The sequence below is a fragment of the Erythrolamprus reginae genome, chromosome 1 (assembly GCF_031021105.1).
Source record: "Erythrolamprus reginae isolate rEryReg1 chromosome 1, rEryReg1.hap1, whole genome shotgun sequence".
In the NCBI taxonomy this organism is placed as follows: Eukaryota; Metazoa; Chordata; class Lepidosauria; order Squamata; family Dipsadidae; genus Erythrolamprus; species Erythrolamprus reginae.
In genome coordinates, this window is record NC_091950.1 from 310,761,792 (window position 1) to 310,784,596 (window position 22,805).

Sequence of the window (22,805 nt, forward strand, 5' to 3'; positions counted from 1 at the left end):
TCCAGTCAGCAACAAATGAAGAAGCCTTTTCTTTTAATCAAAGAAGTAAATTTAGCCATTTCTGCAAGTCCTATCATCTTCATCAGCCATTCCTCCATTTTGGGCAATACTAGACCTTTCCACTTTTGAGCACTTAACAATCTCCCTGCAGTTATCGTTTTTTTTTTTTTTAAGTTCCATGACTTTTCTCCCCAGCTGTTTATTCATCAGTCCCAAAAGAAAAGCCTCTGGTTTCAATTGTACATCAGTCTTAGCAAATCTGTTAGGTAGAATGAGAAATGAAAGGGTGGGGGGGAAATCTTGAGATGGGAAGGGTTAAAGAGCAGCCAAATAGGAAATTTATGGTTAGAAGTACATTTGACCTTTAATTTCATTTACACTGCAGTAATAATATTCACATTTATATTCCTAAAAAGCTTGGTATTGTACACTGTGCATATCTTTTGGCACTGACATTCCTGCTTGGGAAGAGAGCAATTATAATTGCCTTTAAGCTACTGAATTGTGTTATTCTCTTTGCCTCTTGGCTTCTCCTCAGCTGATTTGCGGTGAATGCTGTACCTTTTGAAACTTGAAATGCTTTTTAGAATAAGAAAAATGTAATTATGCTCTAAGCAAATTAAAAAGCAGGTGGTTTTTAAGCAATATTCTGCTAATCTCATTTAAGGAAGATAAATATGGTGTTCATATTAATCTAACTAGTTTATAAAGGCATGATGGATGAACAAGTGTACTAATTCCTACCCCTACTTCCTTTTTTAATTTATTGCTGTGATTTTTATTACGGTAAAAGCATATCTACTAGATTGGTATATGGAAATCAGGATTGGGGGTGGGGGTGGTGGAGAAAGATTTATCTCAAAATAGAAAGAAGTGTCATGATTTAAGGAGCTTAGGGCAATCCACAGGAGAGCTTGTGTTTCATACAAATGGTTGTCCTTTTGTTTTTTATTTGTGTTCCATTTACAGATAACTGCTGGACAGTGAGGAGCGACTGTCTACAGGCAACAAGATGCAACTGTCACCACAGATGGTTCTGAAGAGAAATGATGTTTGAAGGGACAGTCTTTTAATAGTTCCTGTGTGGGGGTAAGTACATCAAGAATGAGGGTGGCAGGAGCTAGGAAGTAGGAAAGGAACAACAATGGCTTGTGTGATTTCAAAAGGATAATATTGTACATGCCTCAGTTGAAAAAGAGAAGGTTTCATGGGTCAAGCTTGTATAATTTGGTCTCCTTGAATATAAACTGCTCAAAAAAATAAAGGGAACACTTAAAAACCAGAATATAACTTCAAGTAAATCAAACTTCTGTGAAATCAAACTGTCTACTTAGGAAGCAAGACTGATTGACAGTCAATTTCACATGCTGTTGTGTAAATGGAATAGTTGTGCAAATGAAATATTCAATGAGAATATTTCATTCATTCAGATTTAGGATGTGTTATTTGAGTGTTCCCTTTATTTTTTTGAGCAGTATATTTTCTAGCAGCCCCAACAATAGAGTGTCACCAGCAGTTGGCTATCAGCAGCAGCAGCAGCCGCCAGGGAAGGGCTTCTTACCAGAATGTTAGCTCAAGTTTGCTCATCTAATGTCAACCAATTAGAGGTGCCCAAACCTTTTAGTTATCCAATACTTTAGCTAGCAAGGAATGGGGTTTTTTTTTCATGGCAGGCATTTTAAGGTTCCTTATTATGACAACACTTGCACTGAGCATGCACATAGTCAAACATTTATTGCTTTCCTGACCGGCTCTTAAAGTATTTTTGATGAAACATTATAGTATATTTGCAGGTTTTGCTCTTTGTTAGTAACTTCAAGTCAGTGTTACTCTAGACCAGTGATGGCAAACCGATGGCATGGGTGCCACATGGAGCCATATCTGCTGGCACATGAGCCATTGCCCTAGCTCAGCTCCAATGTGCCAGCTGATTTTTGGCTTATACAGAGGCTCTGGGAGAGCGTTTTTGGCTTCCAGAGAGCCTCCAGGGGGGGGGGCGTTTTTACCCTCCTTTGGCTCCAGGAAAGCTGGGAAGGGCAAAACACGAGCCTGCTGGGCCCGCCAGAATTTGGGAAACGGCCGTTTCCCGCCTCAAGAGGGCCTCCTGGTGTGTGTGTGAGGGAAGCTGTTTTCATCCTCCCTAGGTATTGAATTATGGTTGTGCGATAGTGCGCACACACACACTCTTTTGGCACCCGAGGGAAAAAAGGTTCTCCATCACTGCTCTAGGCAATTGCTTGGACTAGTCCCTTCACTTTGGTACTGCCTTCTTCCTAGGACTAAGAGAGTGATTGGCCCAAATTTACACAAGGTGGTTTGTGCTCAAAGAGTGACTACAACTCATGGTCTCCCTGTTTCACTCTAAAATTAAAATTACAAAAATAAAAGAAAATGAGGAGAAATTGCTAATATTTATATACATGGGATGTAGAATATATTAGAATAATTCCAGGCAATTGACTGTGCTTGCTGGGCACAAGGGAAATAAAGAGCCACAACTTCTCCTGACTCTGTGTGACAGTCTAACATGCAGAGAAAAGAGAGAGTAAATAATATTACAGAGTTTTTCAATTCGAATGCACAGAGGAAATACTGTAGTTTTCTTGAGATTTGTTTATTCCGAGATTCATCTTTTTCAGTTAGATGCAAGAAAGAGAGAAGAGGAGGAGAAAGTTGTTTCTTTTCAGGAACATCTTTCTGCTAATGAATTTTGGCAACCAAGCCATCATTTCCTTTTCACCTTATTCAGCTATGAGAATAAGAATTTCTATAATGGGCATAGATAAACTGGAGTTGAAATAATGTGATCTCATTGGACTGAAAAGAGATGGATGCCTTCATGCTGAATGTCAAGGATGGCCCATAAAAATTGGTCTCCAATGAACCAAGTATTAGCATGGATGTGAAATAAGACTATCATTGTAATAGCTTTCCTCAAATTACTAGCCTCCAGGTAAAAATAATAATTTCACCATCCCTTTCCTTCCTTCCTTCCTTCCTTCCTTCCTTCCTTCCTTCCTTCCTTCCTTCCTTCCTTCCTTTCCTTCCTTCCTTCCTTCCTTCCTTCCTTCCTTCCTTCCTTCCTTGGTATCACTATGTAATACAAAGAACAGTACATCATGGCATCATAGCATTCTTTCAATTTTTTAATGTTGAATTTCACTGACTACACTGCCCAATGCAAGATCCTCATACCATCCTGGACCAATGGCTATCAGGTCTTTCCTTGAAAACATTAACTGATGGAGCATCTATGGCAGCTTTCACAGACAAGAAATTCTTTCTTACTTCAAGTTTGAATCTCTTACTGTAGAGCTTCCATCTATTGGTTGCTTTGTAAAACAAATACCTGTGACATCTTGTCATGTATTAAAAAACTGATACATCTCCCTTTAGCTTTGGCTTTTTTAGACTAAACATACCTATAGGATTTAGTCTCCACATCCCTTACAGCCCTTGGTCTGGATACATTGGGATCAAGGCTTACCTATGACTTTCATTTGCAGAATTTTTTTCTCTCTCTCTGTCCCTCCCTCCTTCATCCATCCATCCATCCATCCATCCATCCATCCATCTATCTATCTATCTGGATTTCTTGGCCACCCTTCTCCAGCAGCCTCAGGGCAACTTACAAGATAAAATTGGATACAAAATACAAAATTTGTGAAACCCAAACATAAAACCTTAAGTTTAAAACCCCAGCCAATTAAAACCATTCAACCAAATTCATCCAATTGCAATCATACTATCAGCCAGAGCAGAATGTCAGTGCTCAATGGGCCCAGGCCTGCCGGCAGAGATGTGTTTTTAAATTGTTTCGAAAGGCCAGGAGGGTAGGGGCAGTGCGAATTTCTGGGGGGAATTGATTCCAAAGGACTGGAGCTTTAATCCCAGTCTTTAGATTTTAAATTGTAATCACTGAACTGATACCATACAAATTTAACCTGTGTCAAGGCTTCCTGCATTTTTGGTATGTACACATAGTCTTATTCCTTGCAGGTTGTTTGAAAACAGAGCAAATTCAGAATCTACTTTGAATGACTCAATTAGACATCTTTCATCCAGTAATTCACTACTGAATTAGCATGAGGAATTCAGTTAGAGATGCACATTAATGTTTTGGGGTCTATGTCTTGTTGTGACAAGACCAAATGAAGTGATCCAGATGACCATGAAATGGCAACAAAGACATAATCTTAACACTTTGCTCCCATCTATTGGCCATCGAGGGTTCTGCAGATTAGATGGGACAATGACTTGTCCAAAGAAAGGACACAGCAAGTGTCTTCAGAGTTTAGGAAGAGTGTATCAGATTACTGATCTATCTAATCCAGTGCTATATATACTGGCTAGTACATCTCCCTCAGGTTTGAGATAGGATTTTTCACCCTCATCAGGAGCTACCAAGATTTCTCTGTGTAAAGTGTGTGGCCTGTCAGGAAAGTCTTTGACTTTTCAAAGGTGCATGATCAATTATCACCATCCTTACACCTCTCTCCCTTTCCCTCCCTCCCCCCTCTCTCCTTCTCCCCTCCTCACTCTCTCCCCATCCCTCTCTCCCTCCCTTTCCCTCGTCCCTTCCCCCCTCCCTCCCCCCTCTCTTGTAAGTCCTGACGTATACTGACACACTTAAAGTGTGAATTAGCCCGAATCCATGCAGTGCTAGGATTATATGTGTCACCCTTAGCTCTGTTTTTAGTCTCAGTAATTCTGTAGAAGATATGCCAAGTTCTGAATCTGTGCCCCTGCTGTGAGGCTGGCCAACAGTAGTATACCTACCTCTTCTTCTTGTGCTACTGCTGTCATGGCAACCTGCTGTACCACCAGGCCTACCAAGAGGCCTGTAGGCTCCGTGTTGGTGTTCTCTTGTTGCTAAGCATCTGCAGTGCTTGCTCCAGGCAGCATTAGTGTTTTCTTAAAAGTCCTTTTGAGCCGCAACCTGCTATTCACTTCATAGAATCCAGCCCATCTTATGAATTCACAGATCGGCTGCTCTTTGTACTTCATATAATAAAAGTCTGTGCAAAGAGATAAAGAGTCTCAAGTTTTGAAAAGTTGTTTCAGCATAGAAATCTTTTCCCCAAACATGCCAATTGCTCACTGTCTTTTTCTATTTTTACATCTCCTTGCAAATTGGGTTATTCCTATTTTCATTTTTAGTATAAATCATTGAAGCGTGCTTTCATTTCAATCTATTATATCAGCTCCATGCCATCTGACATGTTTATGGCTTCAGCCACAAAATCTTCTTTGCTTTTTAAAAGGATAATGTTTGGGCTTGGATTGTTGTGTAATTTTAAATGGTGAGTTTCTCATTACTCATTTCATCACAATGAAAATTTTTACAAAGAACCCAGATAACTTCATATTCTAAGGGTGTTGTTTTTTGCTTCCTTTAGTCTTAATTTAAGCTGATATTGCTCTTAAACCTCATGCAATGTCAAGTTATCTGACATTAATTTCCAAAATGCTATTATACTTTTTGTTCCAGGTAGCCCTTTAAGTAGAGGTATCTTGTTGCTTTTTTCTTTAAAGCAACTTCTGCTTCTTGGTTCTGAGTCTTAATTGGATTAATTAGCCACTGTTTACTAGAATAGCTTGGCAATCCTAAATCGATTCTTAATAGGTTTCTGTTCCTTGCTGGGTGAGATAGGCTTACATTACTTGTGCAAATAATCCCTGAAGAGAAAGAAATATCCATTGATTTTGTACTACTACTATTATACCTGTGTGGTCTCATCTTGTATGAAATAGAAATTTCCTAGTGGTTTTCCAATGCTCATAAAAATGATTTGATTATTTTAATGACTTGGATCTTATGAAATAAACAAGAAATAGTATTACAACTCTTTTCCGGACTGGCATCGAAAGGCCATATTCTTCTTTGTTACTGATTTTGCTAGATAAGATATTTTTCTATTCACCTGGTATTTCATTTACTAGGGACATTAAGTGTTGTAACTCATGGTTCTTGACAAGTGTATATTTTATTTTATGTACACTGAGTGCATATGCGCCAAAGACAAATTCCTTGTGTGTCCAATCACACTTGGCCAATAAAGAGTTCTATTCTATTTCTATTCCATTTCTATTCTATCTCTATTCTATTTCTATTCTATTTCTATTGTTGCTTCTTTGCTCTGCTGGAAATCCATGTATAGATAGTCCTCAGCTTACAGCAGTTTATTTAGCAATTGTTCAAAGTTACAATGGGTCTGAAAAAAGTGACCTATGACTATTTTTCACACATGCACAGTGTAGCATTCCCATGGTCACATAATTTACATTCGAACTGCAGTGTTCTGGTGTTCCTTTAGAGACCGCTCTAGAGGCGGAATTGTTGGTGAATAGTGATTGGTTGTTCCATCAGACAGCTGCCTATTTAAAGAGCTGTCAAGAGCTGTAACTCGGATGTTATTCATGAGTTGTTCTCTATCGTGTTTAACAAATGTGACTGAACCCAGTTATGAGTCAAGATTCAGTTACTACCCTCAGTTAGACATAGCACAAATGCTTGACATTTATGATGACTGCGGTGTTCCAAAATCATATTATCTCTTTTTGTAGCCTCCTAACCAGCAATGTCAATGGGAAAACCAGATTCATTTAACAACCGTGGAACATTGCAATAATGGCAGTGAGTCACTTAACAAATATGACAAGAAAGTTATAAAGCTGGGCAAAACTTAACAAACTTCTCACTTAACAGCATATATTTTGGGCTCAATTATTGAGGGATACCTGTAGTGATTTACAACTAAAATGTATTTTTTTATAATTACATAAGGCAGTTTCATAATAGATTCAGCATATATTATGTGAAACACTCAATCTTTGTATTGTGAAGAGTTCTGAGTATAGTAAATTACAGGTTAGAGTTACACAGTTTTGAAGGGTTAGAAGTGCTGAATGCTTCATATTTGTAACTTTTTGAATGCTTTTGTTTTTGCTTTCAATTTCAGATCAAAATAGAGAATTATGATAGCTACCGGGGGAGTCATAACAGGACTGGCTGCCTTAAAAAGGCAAGATTCTGCCAGGTCCCAACACCATCTGAATCGTGCAACATCACCAGCTCCCGAGGAACAGAAACCAGCCAAACGTCGACCAAGGACAGATGTGGTTGTGGTCCGAGGCAAAATCCGTCTATATTCCCCATCGGGATTCTTCCTTGTCCTGGGAGTGCTGATTTCTTTCCTAGGAATTGCTATGGCTATTCTTGGTTACTGGCCTCCAAAAGACTCATTCCTAGAGCCTGAAGACAGCTTGTCACTAAATGGGACTCAGTTAATAGGAAAAGGAGATGGATTTGTTCTGCGCTTCCTCGAGCAGCATTTACATTCCGACAAAATGAAGATGCTGGGGCCTTTCACTATGGGGATTGGAATATTTATTTTTATTTGTGCAAATGCCATGCTCCATGAAAACCGGGACAAGGAGACAAAAATTATACACATGAGGGACATCTATTCCACTGTAATTGACATCCATGCTCTGAGAATCAGTGAGCAAAGGCAGCTGAACGGTGCCTACACTGGATTAGCAGGAGAGAATGAAGTCAAGCGTAGTGGAAGCTCTTGTGCATCACGGCTGGCTGCAAATACAATTGCTCCTTTCTCGGGCTTTGCAAGCAACTTCCACATGGTTAGCAATGATGGAGAGGATGAATTTGCTGGAATTGAGACCAAAAAATCAATCCCAAATCTTATGTCACCTTTGCTGATGGAACAATCTGGTTCAGTCTTTGGCCTTTACCCTCACTCTGGGAAAGCCAAGGATGAAAGGAGTAGTGGCTCTCTGAAGTGTGAAACAAAATCGATCGTGTCATCTTCCATTAATGCTTTCACATTACCTGTAATCAAACTGAATAACTGTGTTATTGATGAGCCAAGTATTGACAACATCACTGAGGATTCATCAAGGAGCAGAGACAGACCTAGAAATTTGTCCATGGATTCTTTAGCTCTCCCATTAATGAATACCAGCAATAGCTACAAATCTGCCAATGCTTTGTTACCACGCAACAATTTATATGGAGACTTCAGTGAGTTCAAATCTTCAATGACGTTTGGAGCCAGCACTGGACAGCTTTTATCACCTGGTGCAGCCAGGAAACAGTTTGGGTCCAACACCTCTTTGAATCTCTTATCTGCACATTCAAAGTCCCTAGACTTGGACAGAGGCCCCTCTACTCTCACTGTCCAAGTTGAACAAAGGAAACATCCAAGCTGGCCACGTTTGGACCGGAGTAACAGCAAAGGTTATGTGAAACTAGAAAACAAGGAAGATCCTATGGACAGGCTTCTCGTACCACCAGCTACAGCGAAGAAGGATTTTACTAATAAAGAAAAATTGTTGATGATTTCCAGATCTCACAATAATTTGAGTTTTGAGCATGATGAATTTTTGAGTAACAATTTAAAGCGTGGGACTTCAGAAACAAGATTTTGATGGTCAGATGACTACGGTTAATATATTTGACAGTATTTATTTTATAAAATAAACATTTAAAATTCTCTCTTTCATTCCTTTTCAATGCATTTTTTTTGTCTAATATTTCTCTCTGGTTTAAACTTGTGTTTGCAAATACTACTTTTTTCATCACCACAATGCCAAAAGCTTAATTTTAAGTGTTTTGTTCATGAAAACATGTCCCTGACATAATGTTATTTGGTTAGTGATTGCATTGGGTGGTAATTCTATGGTGGATTAAGAAATGATAATGTCTTAATTTACAGCTACTATGCCACTTATCATCGGTCAACATATTTGAGTGATCTAAATGCAGATTGCTTTCTAGTAATTTCTTCTTTGCTTCTGAATAAAGATATTTTGTTTTGCTTTGTTTTTCACAGTTAAAGGTACAGTTGTAGCTGAATAAATAAGTTTCAGTGTTCAAAACCATCAGCGACTGCAATTTTAAGAATGATGTTTTTTGGCTTATGATGGAAATGGATATAAAGTCTGCAGCAACAAGGTTGTATTTGGTATTTATAGTATCAACAAAGGTACTTAAGGTGAACTCAGAACAAATTTCTGGATGTTTTTTGTTTTGCCCACTCTTCTGTATCAAAAAGTTTTCATCTGCTACTAGAGAGAATTGTCACTTGCCTCAGTTGCTACTGTTCAAAAAACAATAGTCCACATCTAGTCTGAGCATGGAGAATTGCATAGTGGATTGAATTTAAGCCAAATATGTTACAAGCAGAGGACCCAAAATTATTATCCTGAAAAACTCACCAAAATAATAATAATTTCCCCATTACATTCATTGGAATATTAAGCAAGCATTGAAAGTAGCAGTTCTAACACACCTGGAAGGCATATGGTTGGAGAATGCCAAAATATCACCTATTCAGTTACTTTTCATTTATTAAAATGGGTTGCACCCATTTTTATTTTATATAGAGGGAAAATGTTGTTACAATGAAATACCATTAGATAATTGTGATTTTTATGAAGAGAAATATGAAAATTAAAAATAATATGTACATCTTCTGAAAATATCAAATTCCTATTTTGTGAACGAAGATCCATTATTCTGGATTTATTACATCGAAGGACATACAACTAGATCAGGTCTGGGTGGAAGAAGATTGAAACAATTTTATCATTCTGTTCCCAAAATTATTTCTGATGCAGTTTAACAGTTTAAAGGTATTCTTTATTTAGCAGTTTATCAAGGAGCAATATCTATTGTTCTGGTAAAAATGACCAACAGAGAGGTATTCACAAATGTTTTTTTAATCTCTTCTTACTTTATCACTACTTCCTGCTGAATTATCTCTTTCCACCCTATGCCACCTATCCACCATATTAATCTGTTTATTGAAAACATACAGCTTTAACTCAGAATCCACAAGTTGGTTGAAGATAATAATAATAATAATAATAATAATAATAATAATAATAATAATAATAATAATAATAATTAATAATAATTTATTAGATTTGTATGCCGCCTCTCTCTGAAGTCTCGAAGATTATAGGAGTTCATCCTCAGGAGGGCCATATAAACTCCAGGGAAGGGAATTTTGCATTTTAAAAGTGTTTACATAGCTTGTCCTTTTGGAATATAGAAATAATGCTTAAAGTACTTTAGGACTCATACCCATAACAACATATATAGCCTTACAGTTATTTGAGGGAGGTCCTCGGTTCTCTCTGAACTTGGTTGCATTGATGATGTTATCTAGTTTGGCTAGTGAAACTTCTGCAAGAAAACAACCAAGCTAAGAGACTGCCCTTCATTTCAACACTGAGCTATTCTCCTTTATTGTTACAATTATTTACATGAAATTTTGTTAGGCTTCATGTGTTGAGAAGTGTATATTCTGTCTAGAATTCTGTCTAGTTCTGGCTTTTCATGATTTCCAGTGGAAGATCATAGATGTTCAGATTTTCTGGCTTTTCATAATTTTTAATGGAAGATCGCTGTTCAGATTTTTTTAAAAATCTCCCCCCCCCCATTTTCCCCCCCAAGTTGAATACAGTTGCCTCACTCCAAAATTAAGCCTGCTATTGTAACTTCCAAATAGCTAAATAAGAACCTCAGTTGATTCCTGTGACAGGTTCAATCTATTCTATAATGCAGACACCCTACACAAAGTGTTCCTAGAAACGATGCAAAGACAGTGAATCCAGATGAATGTTTTAAACAACACTGCTGCCCAGTGTCATTTTTCTGAACATGAAAAAGAAATTCAAGATGCCTACCGCCATTCATTATAAAGCTCCTGTAGACCATGTTTCTGTATTGAAACACAGCTAAGTGATAGATTAGATTGTGAAATTCCACAAAGACAGCAATACTCAGTGGCACTGAAAAATATTGTTAAATTAGTAAGGTGAATGTTCATTAGAAATAAATTCATATGCCCCTCTGGGAAGCTTTTCACAATTTGGTGCTCTGTAGATGCTTTTCCAGCCAGCAAATTAAAGTCCATGCTATCCGAGATTAGAAGCCTAAAATTATATGGCATCAAATTAAGGCTACCCTATTCTTTAATAGGCAGTAGTCCGTCCTTGTTCGTGGTTTTGCCTACAAGATCACAGTATTAATTGGTTAAAAGACGTTGGACGTAATATAAATAACTCAGGAACTGATTTACTAGTGTCTCCCAAAATAGCTATACAGTATGTCAAAATGTTGTACTTTAATTGATGATGAAAGATATTTTTTCTATGATTGTCCAGCTCTGTATTCTAATAATTAACTCTTTTTGTGACAAAAGCATTAGTTGCCCAGTGAATTGAGGCATAGTGTTAACTTACTAGAATTTTAAGCCTAAATATTGTAACAGAGTTGACTCAATATTTTGCTATGAAGCTTTTAATAACTTTCTGGTCAGTGTTCTTATTACATTTACTATTTTTTTAAATAAAAGCAAAACATACAACACTGCATGTATGGTAAATGTGTGTTTCCTTAGTATTCAGTAGTTCTGCTGTTACATTAATAGAGGGGAAGGACTGGCTCATTTTTCTCACTTTGATATATGCTCTTGTTGCCTACTCTTTCCCAATGTAATTTGTTGTAATAGTGCAAAAATTATTCCTGAAGATGATTCTATCAAGGCACATTATCCAGTAGCATACTCTCAGTGATGGGCTACCAAAATTTTTACTACCACACTGTGGGCGTGGCTTATGCATTTTGTTTCAACATCTTTCAGTGCAAATTGGGTGCTCTGGGGTGGAGCTCCAGATTTTGCTACTGGAACTGTGTTCCTGTAGGAGCCCATCACTGCATATTCTTCAACTTGATCCATTCATTGATGTGTCAATTTTCAATGAACTAGAAGTTCTTCTCCAATCTGATACCTTCTGACCATGTTGGATTATATCTCTGGGAATTCCCAGGAAGAAAAACATGTGGATCTGAAGGAGATGTTCTTTATAATGCACATTTCTACCCTTTTCTTTATTTTACTATTTTGCAATCCCTTTTTATTGGGGTGGAGTCGGGGCAACTGAATGGAATTGAGCTTTTACCGGCAGGATGCCCTTCCTGATGCCTACATGGAATTAACAGCAGATATTTTCTCTTTATGCCTTGATAGAGAAACATCTATCACTGCTGAGAATTGAACTCTCAACCTGAGTAGGAGGTGAGTATCTTCACTTCTAGGTGGCTGCACCATTCAAATGCATATTTCTATCCTAAGATACCTTAAAAGATAGGAATGGTTAAAATTGGTTAATATTAGAATGGGAAACCAAAGCCAGGACTTCTGGTTTCAGAAGTTGAAAAATATGCTAAAAGTATAGTCCCAAATATAAAATTCTACATCTGACAAAGTAAAGCCCAATAAATAGTTCAAAAAAAAGTTCAGAGAAGAGCAACCAAGATGTTCAAAGGCCTGGAGACTAAAACATGTGAATGTAGGATTTGGACTTGGCTAGTCTAAAGAAAAGAAGAATTAGAAGCAACATGATAGCATTCCAGTATTTGAGGGGGTGTCACAAAGAAGAGGAAGTCAAATTATTCTACAGGATACCAAAGCAGGACAAGAAACAATGGTTGGAAACTAACCAAAGAGAAGCAACATGGAATCAAGGAGAAACTTCCTAACAGGACAATTGACCAGTGGAATAGCTTGCCTTCAGAAATTCTGGGTGCTCCATTGTTGGAAATTTTAAAGAAGAAACTAGACAGCCACTTATCTGAAATAGTATAGGTTCTTCTGCTTGAGCAGGAGGCTGGACTAAAAGACCTCCAAGGTCCCTTCCAACTCTACGCTACCCTACCCTATTCCCATTCCATTCTACTCTATTCATATTGTATTTTTATTGAATTCTGCCAGAACCTACCGTATTTTTATTTTTGAACGTAACTGAAAACATGTACAACATCCATCCCTATCTTCTTTTATCTTTGTTCTATTCAAAAAGCAAAATAAAACCTTTATTTAGATTTTCAAAAAGCAATTAGTAAAACAGTGATGGAAAAAAAACAGTGATAACTTATGTAAAAAAAAATGAGGTGTAAGCAATTCCATCATCAATACAGTTTAAGAAAAGCAATAAATCTTTTTCAATTTGCCATACTAGGTCTGGAAAAAAACAGTACTGTACTATAAAAACATTAACAAGTTCTAGAAAATACTACTTTCTACAACTTAAAAAAATAACATCAAAATAAGAGCAGTAGATTTATCTAGGGGCATGCTATTCCCTTGTGATCCCAAAATAACACCTTGAATTTAACTATAGTTAACCCATATATAATTATAATAACTGAGTCGCCAGAATTATTCTTTGGAAACTTTGTCAGATATTTTTATTTGAATGCAGGAAAAACTACTGGGACCATCAAATTGAGAAGGTTTTGGAAAATAAGTGGGTTAAGATCCAAACAGAAAGGCATCTCATTCATAACATACTTAATATAACAGTTATGGAAAACAGACTTTCTGTTTCATTGATGGCTTTTGGGGGGGGGGGTGTTGTTATAAATTTTTATTGTTTTTCCACACATTACAGAGATTCAATTTCACATACAGTACCTTGTTATTGAATTCACATAACAGTTATTGAAAACAGACTCTTTTTCATTGATTCTGCTGTTCTGGGTGATGCTAGGAAAGACAATTAAAGAAAATTACAATTGCAGATCAAAGGGAAACACTCATGGAGGCAGAAATCTCTTGATACACCAAAATGATTGGAGTCCCCAGAGCAATAGCGAAGACTTCCTTGAAATGTGAAGATATTGAATTTTCATGAACACTGTAATTTTCCAAAAACGCATCCTGCTTAAAATAACTCAATGATTCTTAGATCCTTGGCTAAAATGTGAATTATTAAGTTTCCATCCATCTTAGACTCTAAATTTAACTGTAAATCTAACACATAGTAATACCTGAACCACCATTTGAACACCAATGGGATTGACAAAATCCCATCAGTCAATGTGATAGACGGCTGGAATTATTAATAGGACACAACTGGACTGTACAGATTAGATTGAAAAAAGAAGAAATTAATTATTCACTCTGTATTACTTCCCCATAGTGATATTGATATATTTATTATACCTGCCCTGCAGAAATGGAGGCAGAGATTTACTTCCAAGTCAAACAAATTATTGAAGAAGAATAGGATGAATTGGCTGATACTCTAAAAGGTAAGAACAAGCATTGTTTGTAAGTTAAATATTGGAACTTACTGAATGTACAGGAAATAAAACATAAAACAAGAACAGAATGCTGGCAAGGAAAAGCATCGCATGGTCAATTTCTCTAAAAGATTGAGTGGGAAGTGGATAAAGATTAAACCTGGTTATGGTTTATAACTGAAATATTAAAAAAAGAAACTGAAGGCTTGATTTTGGCTGCTGAAGAGCAAGCTATTCAAAATAATGCAATCAAGCCCAGAACTGAAAAATTGTCAAATTCAAAGTGCAATTATATAAAGAGGCAAAAGAAAATGTAGACCATATACATAGCTTGTGAAAAAGTATTGCATAAACTGATTATGAACAACAACATAACATAGTTGCCAAAAATGATTCACTGCAAAATTTGCAAAAATTATCATGTGCAAAAAATTCTAGGGCATAGAAAGAGTAGTTTTAATCATGCTAAAATATTGTGGGATTTCTGAATACAAATGGATAAAGTCTTGGTTCATAACATATCAGATTTAACTGTGGTTGAAAGGAAGAAAGAAATAACGGATGTGGTAATACTAGAAGATAATAAAATAGAACACAAATTATTAGAAAAGATTGCCAAATATCAAATTCTGGTGTATTGACAAAAATTTCATCTGTCAATAACAAAAGGCAATACTGCTTAGATTTGCACTTATACTACATCAATACCTTATGATATTTTAGGTTCTTCAGAAGAACCTGATTCACTTCTAAGCCAACCCTGGCTAAAGCTCTGGCAGCTTGATTTCATATTTTTGTGCAAATAAAAAATAATACAATTAAAAATAAAAATATAACAACAACAACAATAATAATATAAAAAATAAAAATAAAGAAAATGTGGTGACAACTTTACATGGGCACGGCTTAAGATGGGAACTATCAAGAGAGAAATGGAAGGTTTAATACTGGCTGCTCAAGAACAAGCACTACAAACAAATGCCATGAAAGTGAAGATACAAAAAAACCACCCACAATCAAAACTGTTTACTTTGCAACAACAAAGTTGAAACTGTTTCACATTTAATATGTGAATGCAGCAAAATTGCACAAACTAATTACAAAGCTGGAAATGACGGAGTTGCTAAACTAATCCACTGGTCATTATGTAAAAAATACAACTTACCTGTATCCAAAAAGTCATAGGAACATAAAGTGGGAAAAGTTATCAAAAATAAGGGGAAGATCTTGTAGGACCTTTGAATTGATTAAAAACAACAAGAAAAACGTAGCTGATATTAGGATCTTAAAATCGAGCTACAACAACTCTGGCATAAACTAGTACTGGTGGTCTCAGTAGTAATCAGCACACTAGGTGCTGTGCCAAAGGACCTCGGCTAGCATTTGAAAACAATAAACATTGACAAAATTGTGATATGTCAGTGGCAAAAGGTCACCGCACGCATCATACCAAAATATATCATATAGTCCTAGATGCTTGGGAAGTGTTCGACTTGTGATATTGTGATACAAAATCCAGCATATCAATCTTGTTTGCTGTGTATTACTGGGTTTTTTGAACAAAATAATAATAGAATAGAATAGAATAGAATAGAATAGAATTTTTATTGGCCAAGTGTGATTGGACACACAAGGAATTTGTCTTGGTGCATATGCTCTCAACGTACATAAAATAAAATATACATTTGTCAAGAATCATGTGATACAACACTTAATGATTGTCATAGGGGTCAAATAAGCAATGAAGAAGCAATATTAATAAAAATCTTAGGATATACGCAACAAGTTACAGTCATACAGTCAACATGGGAGGAAATGGGTGATAGGAATGATGAGAAAAACTAGTAGAATAGAAGTGCAGATTTAGTAGAAAGTCTGACAGTTTTGAGGGAATTATTTGTTTAGTAGAGTGATGGCGTTCGGGAAAAAACTGTTCTTGTGTCTAGTTGTCTTGGTGTGCAGTACTCTGTAGCGACGTTTTGAGGGTAGGAGTTGAAACAATTTGTGTCCAGGATGCGAGGGGTCAGTAAATATTTTACCCGCCCTCTTTTTGACTCGTGCAGTATACAGGTCCTCAATGGAAGGCAGATTGGCAGCAATTGTTTTTTCTGCAATTCTGATTATCCTCTGAAGTCTGTGTCGGTCCTGTTGGGTTGCAGCACCAAACCAGACAGTTATAGAGGTGCAGATGACATAATAATATCCAAATAACTATAAACGGTAGTAAGCAGACAAAAAAGTGGCAACAAATCTAGACAATTTACAACCTGAAAAACACATTATGTAAAGACCCATATCTTTGCCAAATCACTCCGGGAATTTGAACCAACTACCAAGAATGAAACCTAATTACTACTGCAATAATTTGCTTGTTTTGCATTGCCACCTTACTCCAAATAATAATTACATTGGACTGACAGTACCACAAATGGAAAGATGGCAGTCAATGGGGTTTTTTTTTTTTCATTTTCTAAAATCATTTCCTGAACTTTGAACCTAGAGCAAGGTGAGCAGAAGTAGAACAAGCAGTTAAAAGAAATGTAAATCACTTTTGAGTATGTTAGGAGGAATTTCTTAACCACGAGAGCTCTTACGGTGGAGAGGTCTGTCTATAACAGTGGTCGATTTCCTGGTTGGAAGTTTTCAAATGAAGTCATTTATTGCAGATGGATCAATAGCTTCTTATTAGCAAGAGTTGTACTAGAAGGACTGCACAATTATTTCCAATTCATCCAGCATTTTTGGTTTTGATGTTTGCTTTTTTTTTTAATAAGTTTTTTTATTAAATTTTTCCACGACAAACAAACAAAAAAAGAAAAAGAAAGAAAAAGAAAAAAAGCTTAAAGAAAAGTGTGCCCAACACCAATAATCCCTCCACCATTTTGATGTTTGCAACAAACTTATTTATTAATTTATTATTTATTAATTCGACTTCTATGCCACCCAATCTCGAAGGACTCAGGGCGGCTGACAACAATATAAAATACAAGACAGTAAAAAGAAGTCAAATGTAAAACTAAGTTATAAAACCATTAATTAAAGCCCCTAATAAACATAATAAACTAACCCAACATGCATACTAAACATTCATACAATTTGGCCATTGTTGTTGTTGGTTCATGGCCCCCAGGCCTGTCGGCAAAGCCAGGTCTTTGTGGCCTTACGGAAGGCCAATAGGGTGGGAGCAGTATGGACATCAGGGGGGAGTTGATTCCATAGAGCCGGGGCATCAACAGAGAAGGCCCTTCCCTGGGGTCTCACCAGCCTGCATTGCTTGGCTGATGGGACCTGAAGGAGGCCAACTCTGTGTGCTCTTATAGGTTTCTGGGAGGTATATGGCAAAAAACAGTCCCATAAATAGTCTGGCCCTGAGCCATGTAGAGCTTTATAAGTAATAACCAACACCTTGAATTGTGCCTGGAGGAAACTAGTGCAGCTCACGGAGTGTAGGTATTATATGGGCATACCTTGGTACACCCATGACAGCTCGCGCAGCTGCGTTCTGGACAATTTGGGGTCTCTGAAAACTTTTTAAGGGTAGCCCCATGTAGAGCGCATTGCAATAATCAAGACGGGAAGTGATCAGGGCCAGAGTTACTTTAATAACATATACTAGTATCCTTGTAGCCTTGTTGGTTTCAGATGTACAATTTAGTTTTTCTGGTCCTCCAGAATTAATACACCTGCAAAGGCAGCTTTTAGGAGAGTATAAGAATTTAAGTGAAAACTTGTATACCATTCAAAGTTGTCTATGACTTCATCTTGATTTCTTTCTATAAATGGAAAGGCTTTTAGTGAAGCAAGAACTCCCACTGGCAGATATTTAAAAAAGAAGATTTTTGCTGACTCCCTCCATGGCACCTTGTGTTCTGTTATGAAAAGATCCTCCCAATCGTTCAGAACTAATTTTTTGATAAATTGGAAGGAAATTGCCTAAAATTGCCTCTCTGCCCTTCTGCCAGGGGCACCCTGTTGTGAACCGAGACTTATTCTTAGTACCTCTAGATTCAAGCCAAATATCATAAAAATCTGTTCTGTTGTGGTCTTAGTACTTGAGTGATGTTGGAAAACATCATTACATTCAGATAGTGTGATGTTCTGCAAATCTATATGGTCTTTTTGCTCTTTATGTTCAATTTCAAACAATTTAAGATCAGAATTCTGACACGGCCAACAATACTTTACAATTACCATTGGACTTTAATTGTGCTTTGTTAGTAGCATGAAAGCATGAACAGCTTTGAGCAAAGTAGCCTTTGAAGCAGAAGTGAAATCTACTTACCTTCCCTACCAGTTCCAAAGCGCCTTTTCTGCGCATATACAGAGGGTTAAAAAAAGAAAATGGTGGCATCTAGGTGGGTGGGCGGGGCTTTGCCCTACCTCCGCTACCGGTTCTCCAAACCACCAGTGGCCAACCAGTGGCCACCACTACCAGTTAGTGAAAGACTACCAAAAGTTTTACTACCACACTGTGGGCATGGCTTATGCAGGACACCCTGCATTTTCTTTCAACGTCTTTCAGTGCAAATTGGGTGCTCTGGGGTGGAGCTCCATTTTTGCTACCACACTGCATTCCCCCCATCTGGGCAGCAGTACACCCCTGCTACCAATATGCCTGAACTGGGCTGAACCGGTAGCATTTCACCACTGCTTTGAAGCTAGGTTGCAAAGCAATCTCCTTTTCCCATTTCAAAAAGAACAAACACAATTACATTATTTTACACCACTCTGGTTACTTCCTGGAGCACTCAATCTTTTCTACTGAATGCGCTAGTGGAGGCCTCAAAACTAACAGAAAATGCCTCATGGGATGAATACTGTGTTCTGTACTCCTTAGTGAACTAAGCCAGATTGCTGCTTTTGTAGTACTTATCTTATACGGAGAAAGGACCACCACCCAGGGTGTAATCAAAGGGATGGGAATTTGGATCGCATGGGCATAGCTGCCATCTTGATTTTTGGCTCCCTTCCTGGGTAGGCTAATGCTACCATCTCACTTAGACCTATGATTTTCCTTTCAATGGCCTACCTGTTAAATGTGAATGTTTTTAATCAATTGTAAGTGGTCTGCTTTTGAGTTTCCTTCTATTAATTATTCCTATTAATTCTCCTAACAAAAGAACCAGTGATAAAAGCAACTGATTTGCATAACTTTCATTATGGTTTTTATTAATTGCTTTGTCAGAAATTAGAATGTTCAACCATTTTTTTTCAATAGATATCCTTTTTATTTCTTTTCTTTTTTCATGTTTTTAACTTTGTTGAGATCTTTCAGAGGGAAGCGGATAGAAAAAAAGAATCTGCAAGGAAAGATATCAGTCCATGAACTACAACAATGAAATCACTGTTTCAAAATAACATCCAGTAATCTTGACCGTCTTATGTGTGTGACCAGCCTTTTCATCCCTTTTCTAACCCCAGTGTAAGGCCTATGCCTCAGGCAGAGATAGCAATGATGAGAAAATATTGAAATATGAGTCACAACACAAAAATATGACAACTCAGAGTTGCCTACTAGGGTCATAGTAAAGTACATAAATTGTGTTGGGATAGTACACACACACATACAAAGAGACCAGAAATGGGTTTCAGCAGGTTCTGAGTAGTTCTGGAGAACCAGTAGCAGAAAGTTTGAGTAGTTCGGAGAACCAGTAAATATCACATCTGACTGGCCCCACCCTCATCTATTCTCTGCCTCCCAGACGATCAGGAGGAAGTGGGGATTTTGCAGTAACCTTCCCTGGAGTGGGAAGGGAATGGAGACTTTACAGTATCCTCCCCCTGCCATGCCCCCCAAGCTACACCATGCCCACCAAGGCACGCCCACAGAACCAGTAGTAAAAAAAAATGAATTCCACCACTGACAGCACACACAGATGTTGTGTGTATATCTGTGTGTGTGTGTGTGTGTGTGTTTACACATAAATTGTGGGTTTATGTGTGTACATAAAATTGTGGATAAAATACCTAAAATTGTGTAAAATCTATTCCACATTGTCCTTTCCTTGCAACAGTTTCCACTGAAAGTGAAGACATGGGAAGAAATGACAATTACAGCTAGTTTTGACATATGATAACTCATTTAATGACTGCTCAAAATAACAACAGCACTGAAAAAAGTGAGTTATGATGATTTTTCATACCACCATTGCAGCATCCAAATGATCACGTGATCAAAATGGCAACCAGCATCTATTTATGACAGTTGCAGTGTCCCAAGGTCACGTGATCCCCGTTTACAACCTTTTGACAAGCAAAATCAATGGGGAAGCCAGATACACATTACGTAGTTCTTGTTTTTGACTTAATTGCAGTGATTCAGTAAACAACTGTGGTAAGAAAGGTTGTAAAATGGGGCAAAATTTATTTAACAACTGTCTTGCTTAACAACAGAAATGTTGGAACTCAATTGTGATTGTAAGTCGAGGAGTTCCAGTAATCAGTAGATATGATTGTGGTTTTGTTTTTTGTATTATTTTATTTTATTATTTTATTTTATTTTATTTTATTATTTATTTTATTTTATTATTTATTTCATTTCATTTCATTTCATTTCATTTCATTTCATTTCATTTCATTTTATTTTATTTTATTTTATTTTATTTTATTTTATTTTATTTTATTTTATTATCTGTATGCCGCCCCTCTCCGTGGACTCGGGGCGGCTCACAACATATCTTGCCCATTTGAGAGAGCCACTGCCTTAAATCCCACTCATCATTCCCAAAACACAGACTCCAGGACAGGGGCAGATTGCCATTACCGCTGCTATCAGTGCACTGTGCATGCATCAGTTCTCTTGCATGTGTGTGCGTGCTATGCGTGTGCCTCCCAGCATGTTTTTGCTTCTGCGCATGCACAGGATGCAAAAACATGCTGAAATCTCATGACGGGATGTGTGTGCATGAGATTTCAGCGGGTTTTTTTTGCTTCTGCGCATGCACAGCAACAAAAAAGCCACCCAAATCTCATGTGCACATGAGTCTCCTTATGAGATTTTGCTTCTGCTCATGCACATGAAGGAAAAATACAAAAAATTGAAGAAAAAAGATGGCGGTGCCCATAGGACTGGCACTGGTAGCAGCCGCGTGCAAATTGTGCAATTTGGTAGCTGCTACCGGTAGCAACCTACTGCTGCCCCAGGATCACATGACTGTTTGCTAATTTGAAACTCATCATGGACCAAGAACAGACATTTGTGCATCTTCATCTGGGTATTTGTTTTACCTTTTCACACACTGCATCTCTAAAGAGCTATTGCTAGGTTGACGCAGGCATTCTTTGTGCACTTGATCTGATTTTGTTACTTGTTTAGAGAGCCCACTGCTGCATCTTTTTCAAGGGCTTCGGTCACTGAGTCAACACACATCGGAAAATAATGTTGCCTGCCTTTTTAAGTACAGGCTGACCTTGAGAGCGGGTTGTAATGAAACCGTCCCTGTTCCCACTGAAGTTTTATTATCATTTAAATTTTTTTAAAAACCCTTCTGATATACTGCACTAAGTTACAATTTTTGCCAGTCATGTAGCCTCTTGAGTCCCAAGCAGTCTGTGAGAAAGAATGGTGGTGATAAATGTGTAGAAAGAGCTATAAACCAAGAAGGGTTATGGAATGACATTGCTCCAAGGGTGACTTGCAAAGATCGAAGGGTGCAAATGGAAATGCTCCCATGTGGCCTCTATTTAAAGGAAAGTCACATATCTGCAGCACAAAATACCGATAATAAAGTATCCATTCCTGTTAATAAGAAGCTGAGCCCATATTTGAAAGAATTTCCAAATCATTCAAGTCCACTTTATTTGGTAAAAGTCTGACTATGAATGTGAAACACTAACATTTAATATTATTAATGAACATTTACATTTTAATGACAAGGATCATAAATCCAGGTAAGAAAGTTCAATAAAGCCCTAAAGTTAGGAACTACCTATCATAAAGTCAAGGAAAGATAGAATTGAAAAGTATCTTAAAGATCTATCTATGCATCCATTTAATTCAGACACAAAATTCAAGAATATCTGGGAATTGTTTGGTATTGTTTCATTTTTGATGCTGTTGTTCAATAGTCAAAAAGTACTACTTTATACAGCAGATAGTGTTTGTTTAATATCTAATTTACAAAGTTTAATAAAACAAACACAGAGCCAGTGGTAACTCTCAATGTTGTTTTAAAGGAAAGAACCCAACCTTATAAAAATATTGTTGTTTTGATTTATGCATATGGATATATTCAAATGACATATGTTTTTCTGGTACTATCTCAGCCTATCCTGTCATTTATTTTGTGATTAAAATGCATCGCAAATTTGTGTTTGTTTGATTTGCACGTTTTATTTTGGGTGCCTACTTAGAAGTGAAGTTTCCCCCCGAACTATTCAGAGACAATAAGCACAGAGAAATAAATTTAGGTGAAGTGTGCACTTGCTGGGGCGGGGGGATAATGTACAGTTCTTTAATATAGTTTCTCTTTTTTCATAATATTTAAAATAATTTCTTATGTATTAACTGTATACATGGTTTCGCCCTAGGTTCAGCATTTAAGCAGGAGAATACCCAAACGTTGATGCATCTGACAGGTCCATCTAAAGCAGTGGTTCTCAACCTGGGGGTCGGGACCCCTTTGGGGGTCGAATGACTGTTTCACAGGGGTCGCCTAGGACCATGGGAAAAAAACAAATTTCTGTT

At 37.3% G+C, this 22,805-nt stretch overlaps 1 protein-coding gene across 3 annotated transcripts in view; it reads left to right on the top strand.

Moving 5' to 3' along the window:
- The window catches only part of TMEM200A (transmembrane protein 200A), an 85,640-nt gene extending 77,115 nt beyond the window's left edge, over nucleotides 1-8,525 (top strand). For all 3 annotated transcript variants that reach the window (XM_070733497.1, XM_070733495.1, XM_070733496.1), the window contains 2 exons: nucleotides 970-1,089; nucleotides 6,963-8,525. In XM_070733497.1, coding sequence (XP_070589598.1) covers nucleotides 6,979-8,451 — 1,473 coding nt within the window. In that variant the 5' untranslated portion in view covers nucleotides 970-1,089; nucleotides 6,963-6,978 and the 3' untranslated portion in view covers nucleotides 8,452-8,525. The remainder of the gene's footprint in view (nucleotides 1-969; nucleotides 1,090-6,962) is intronic.
- Nucleotides 8,526-22,805: the final 14,280 nt, after the last annotated feature.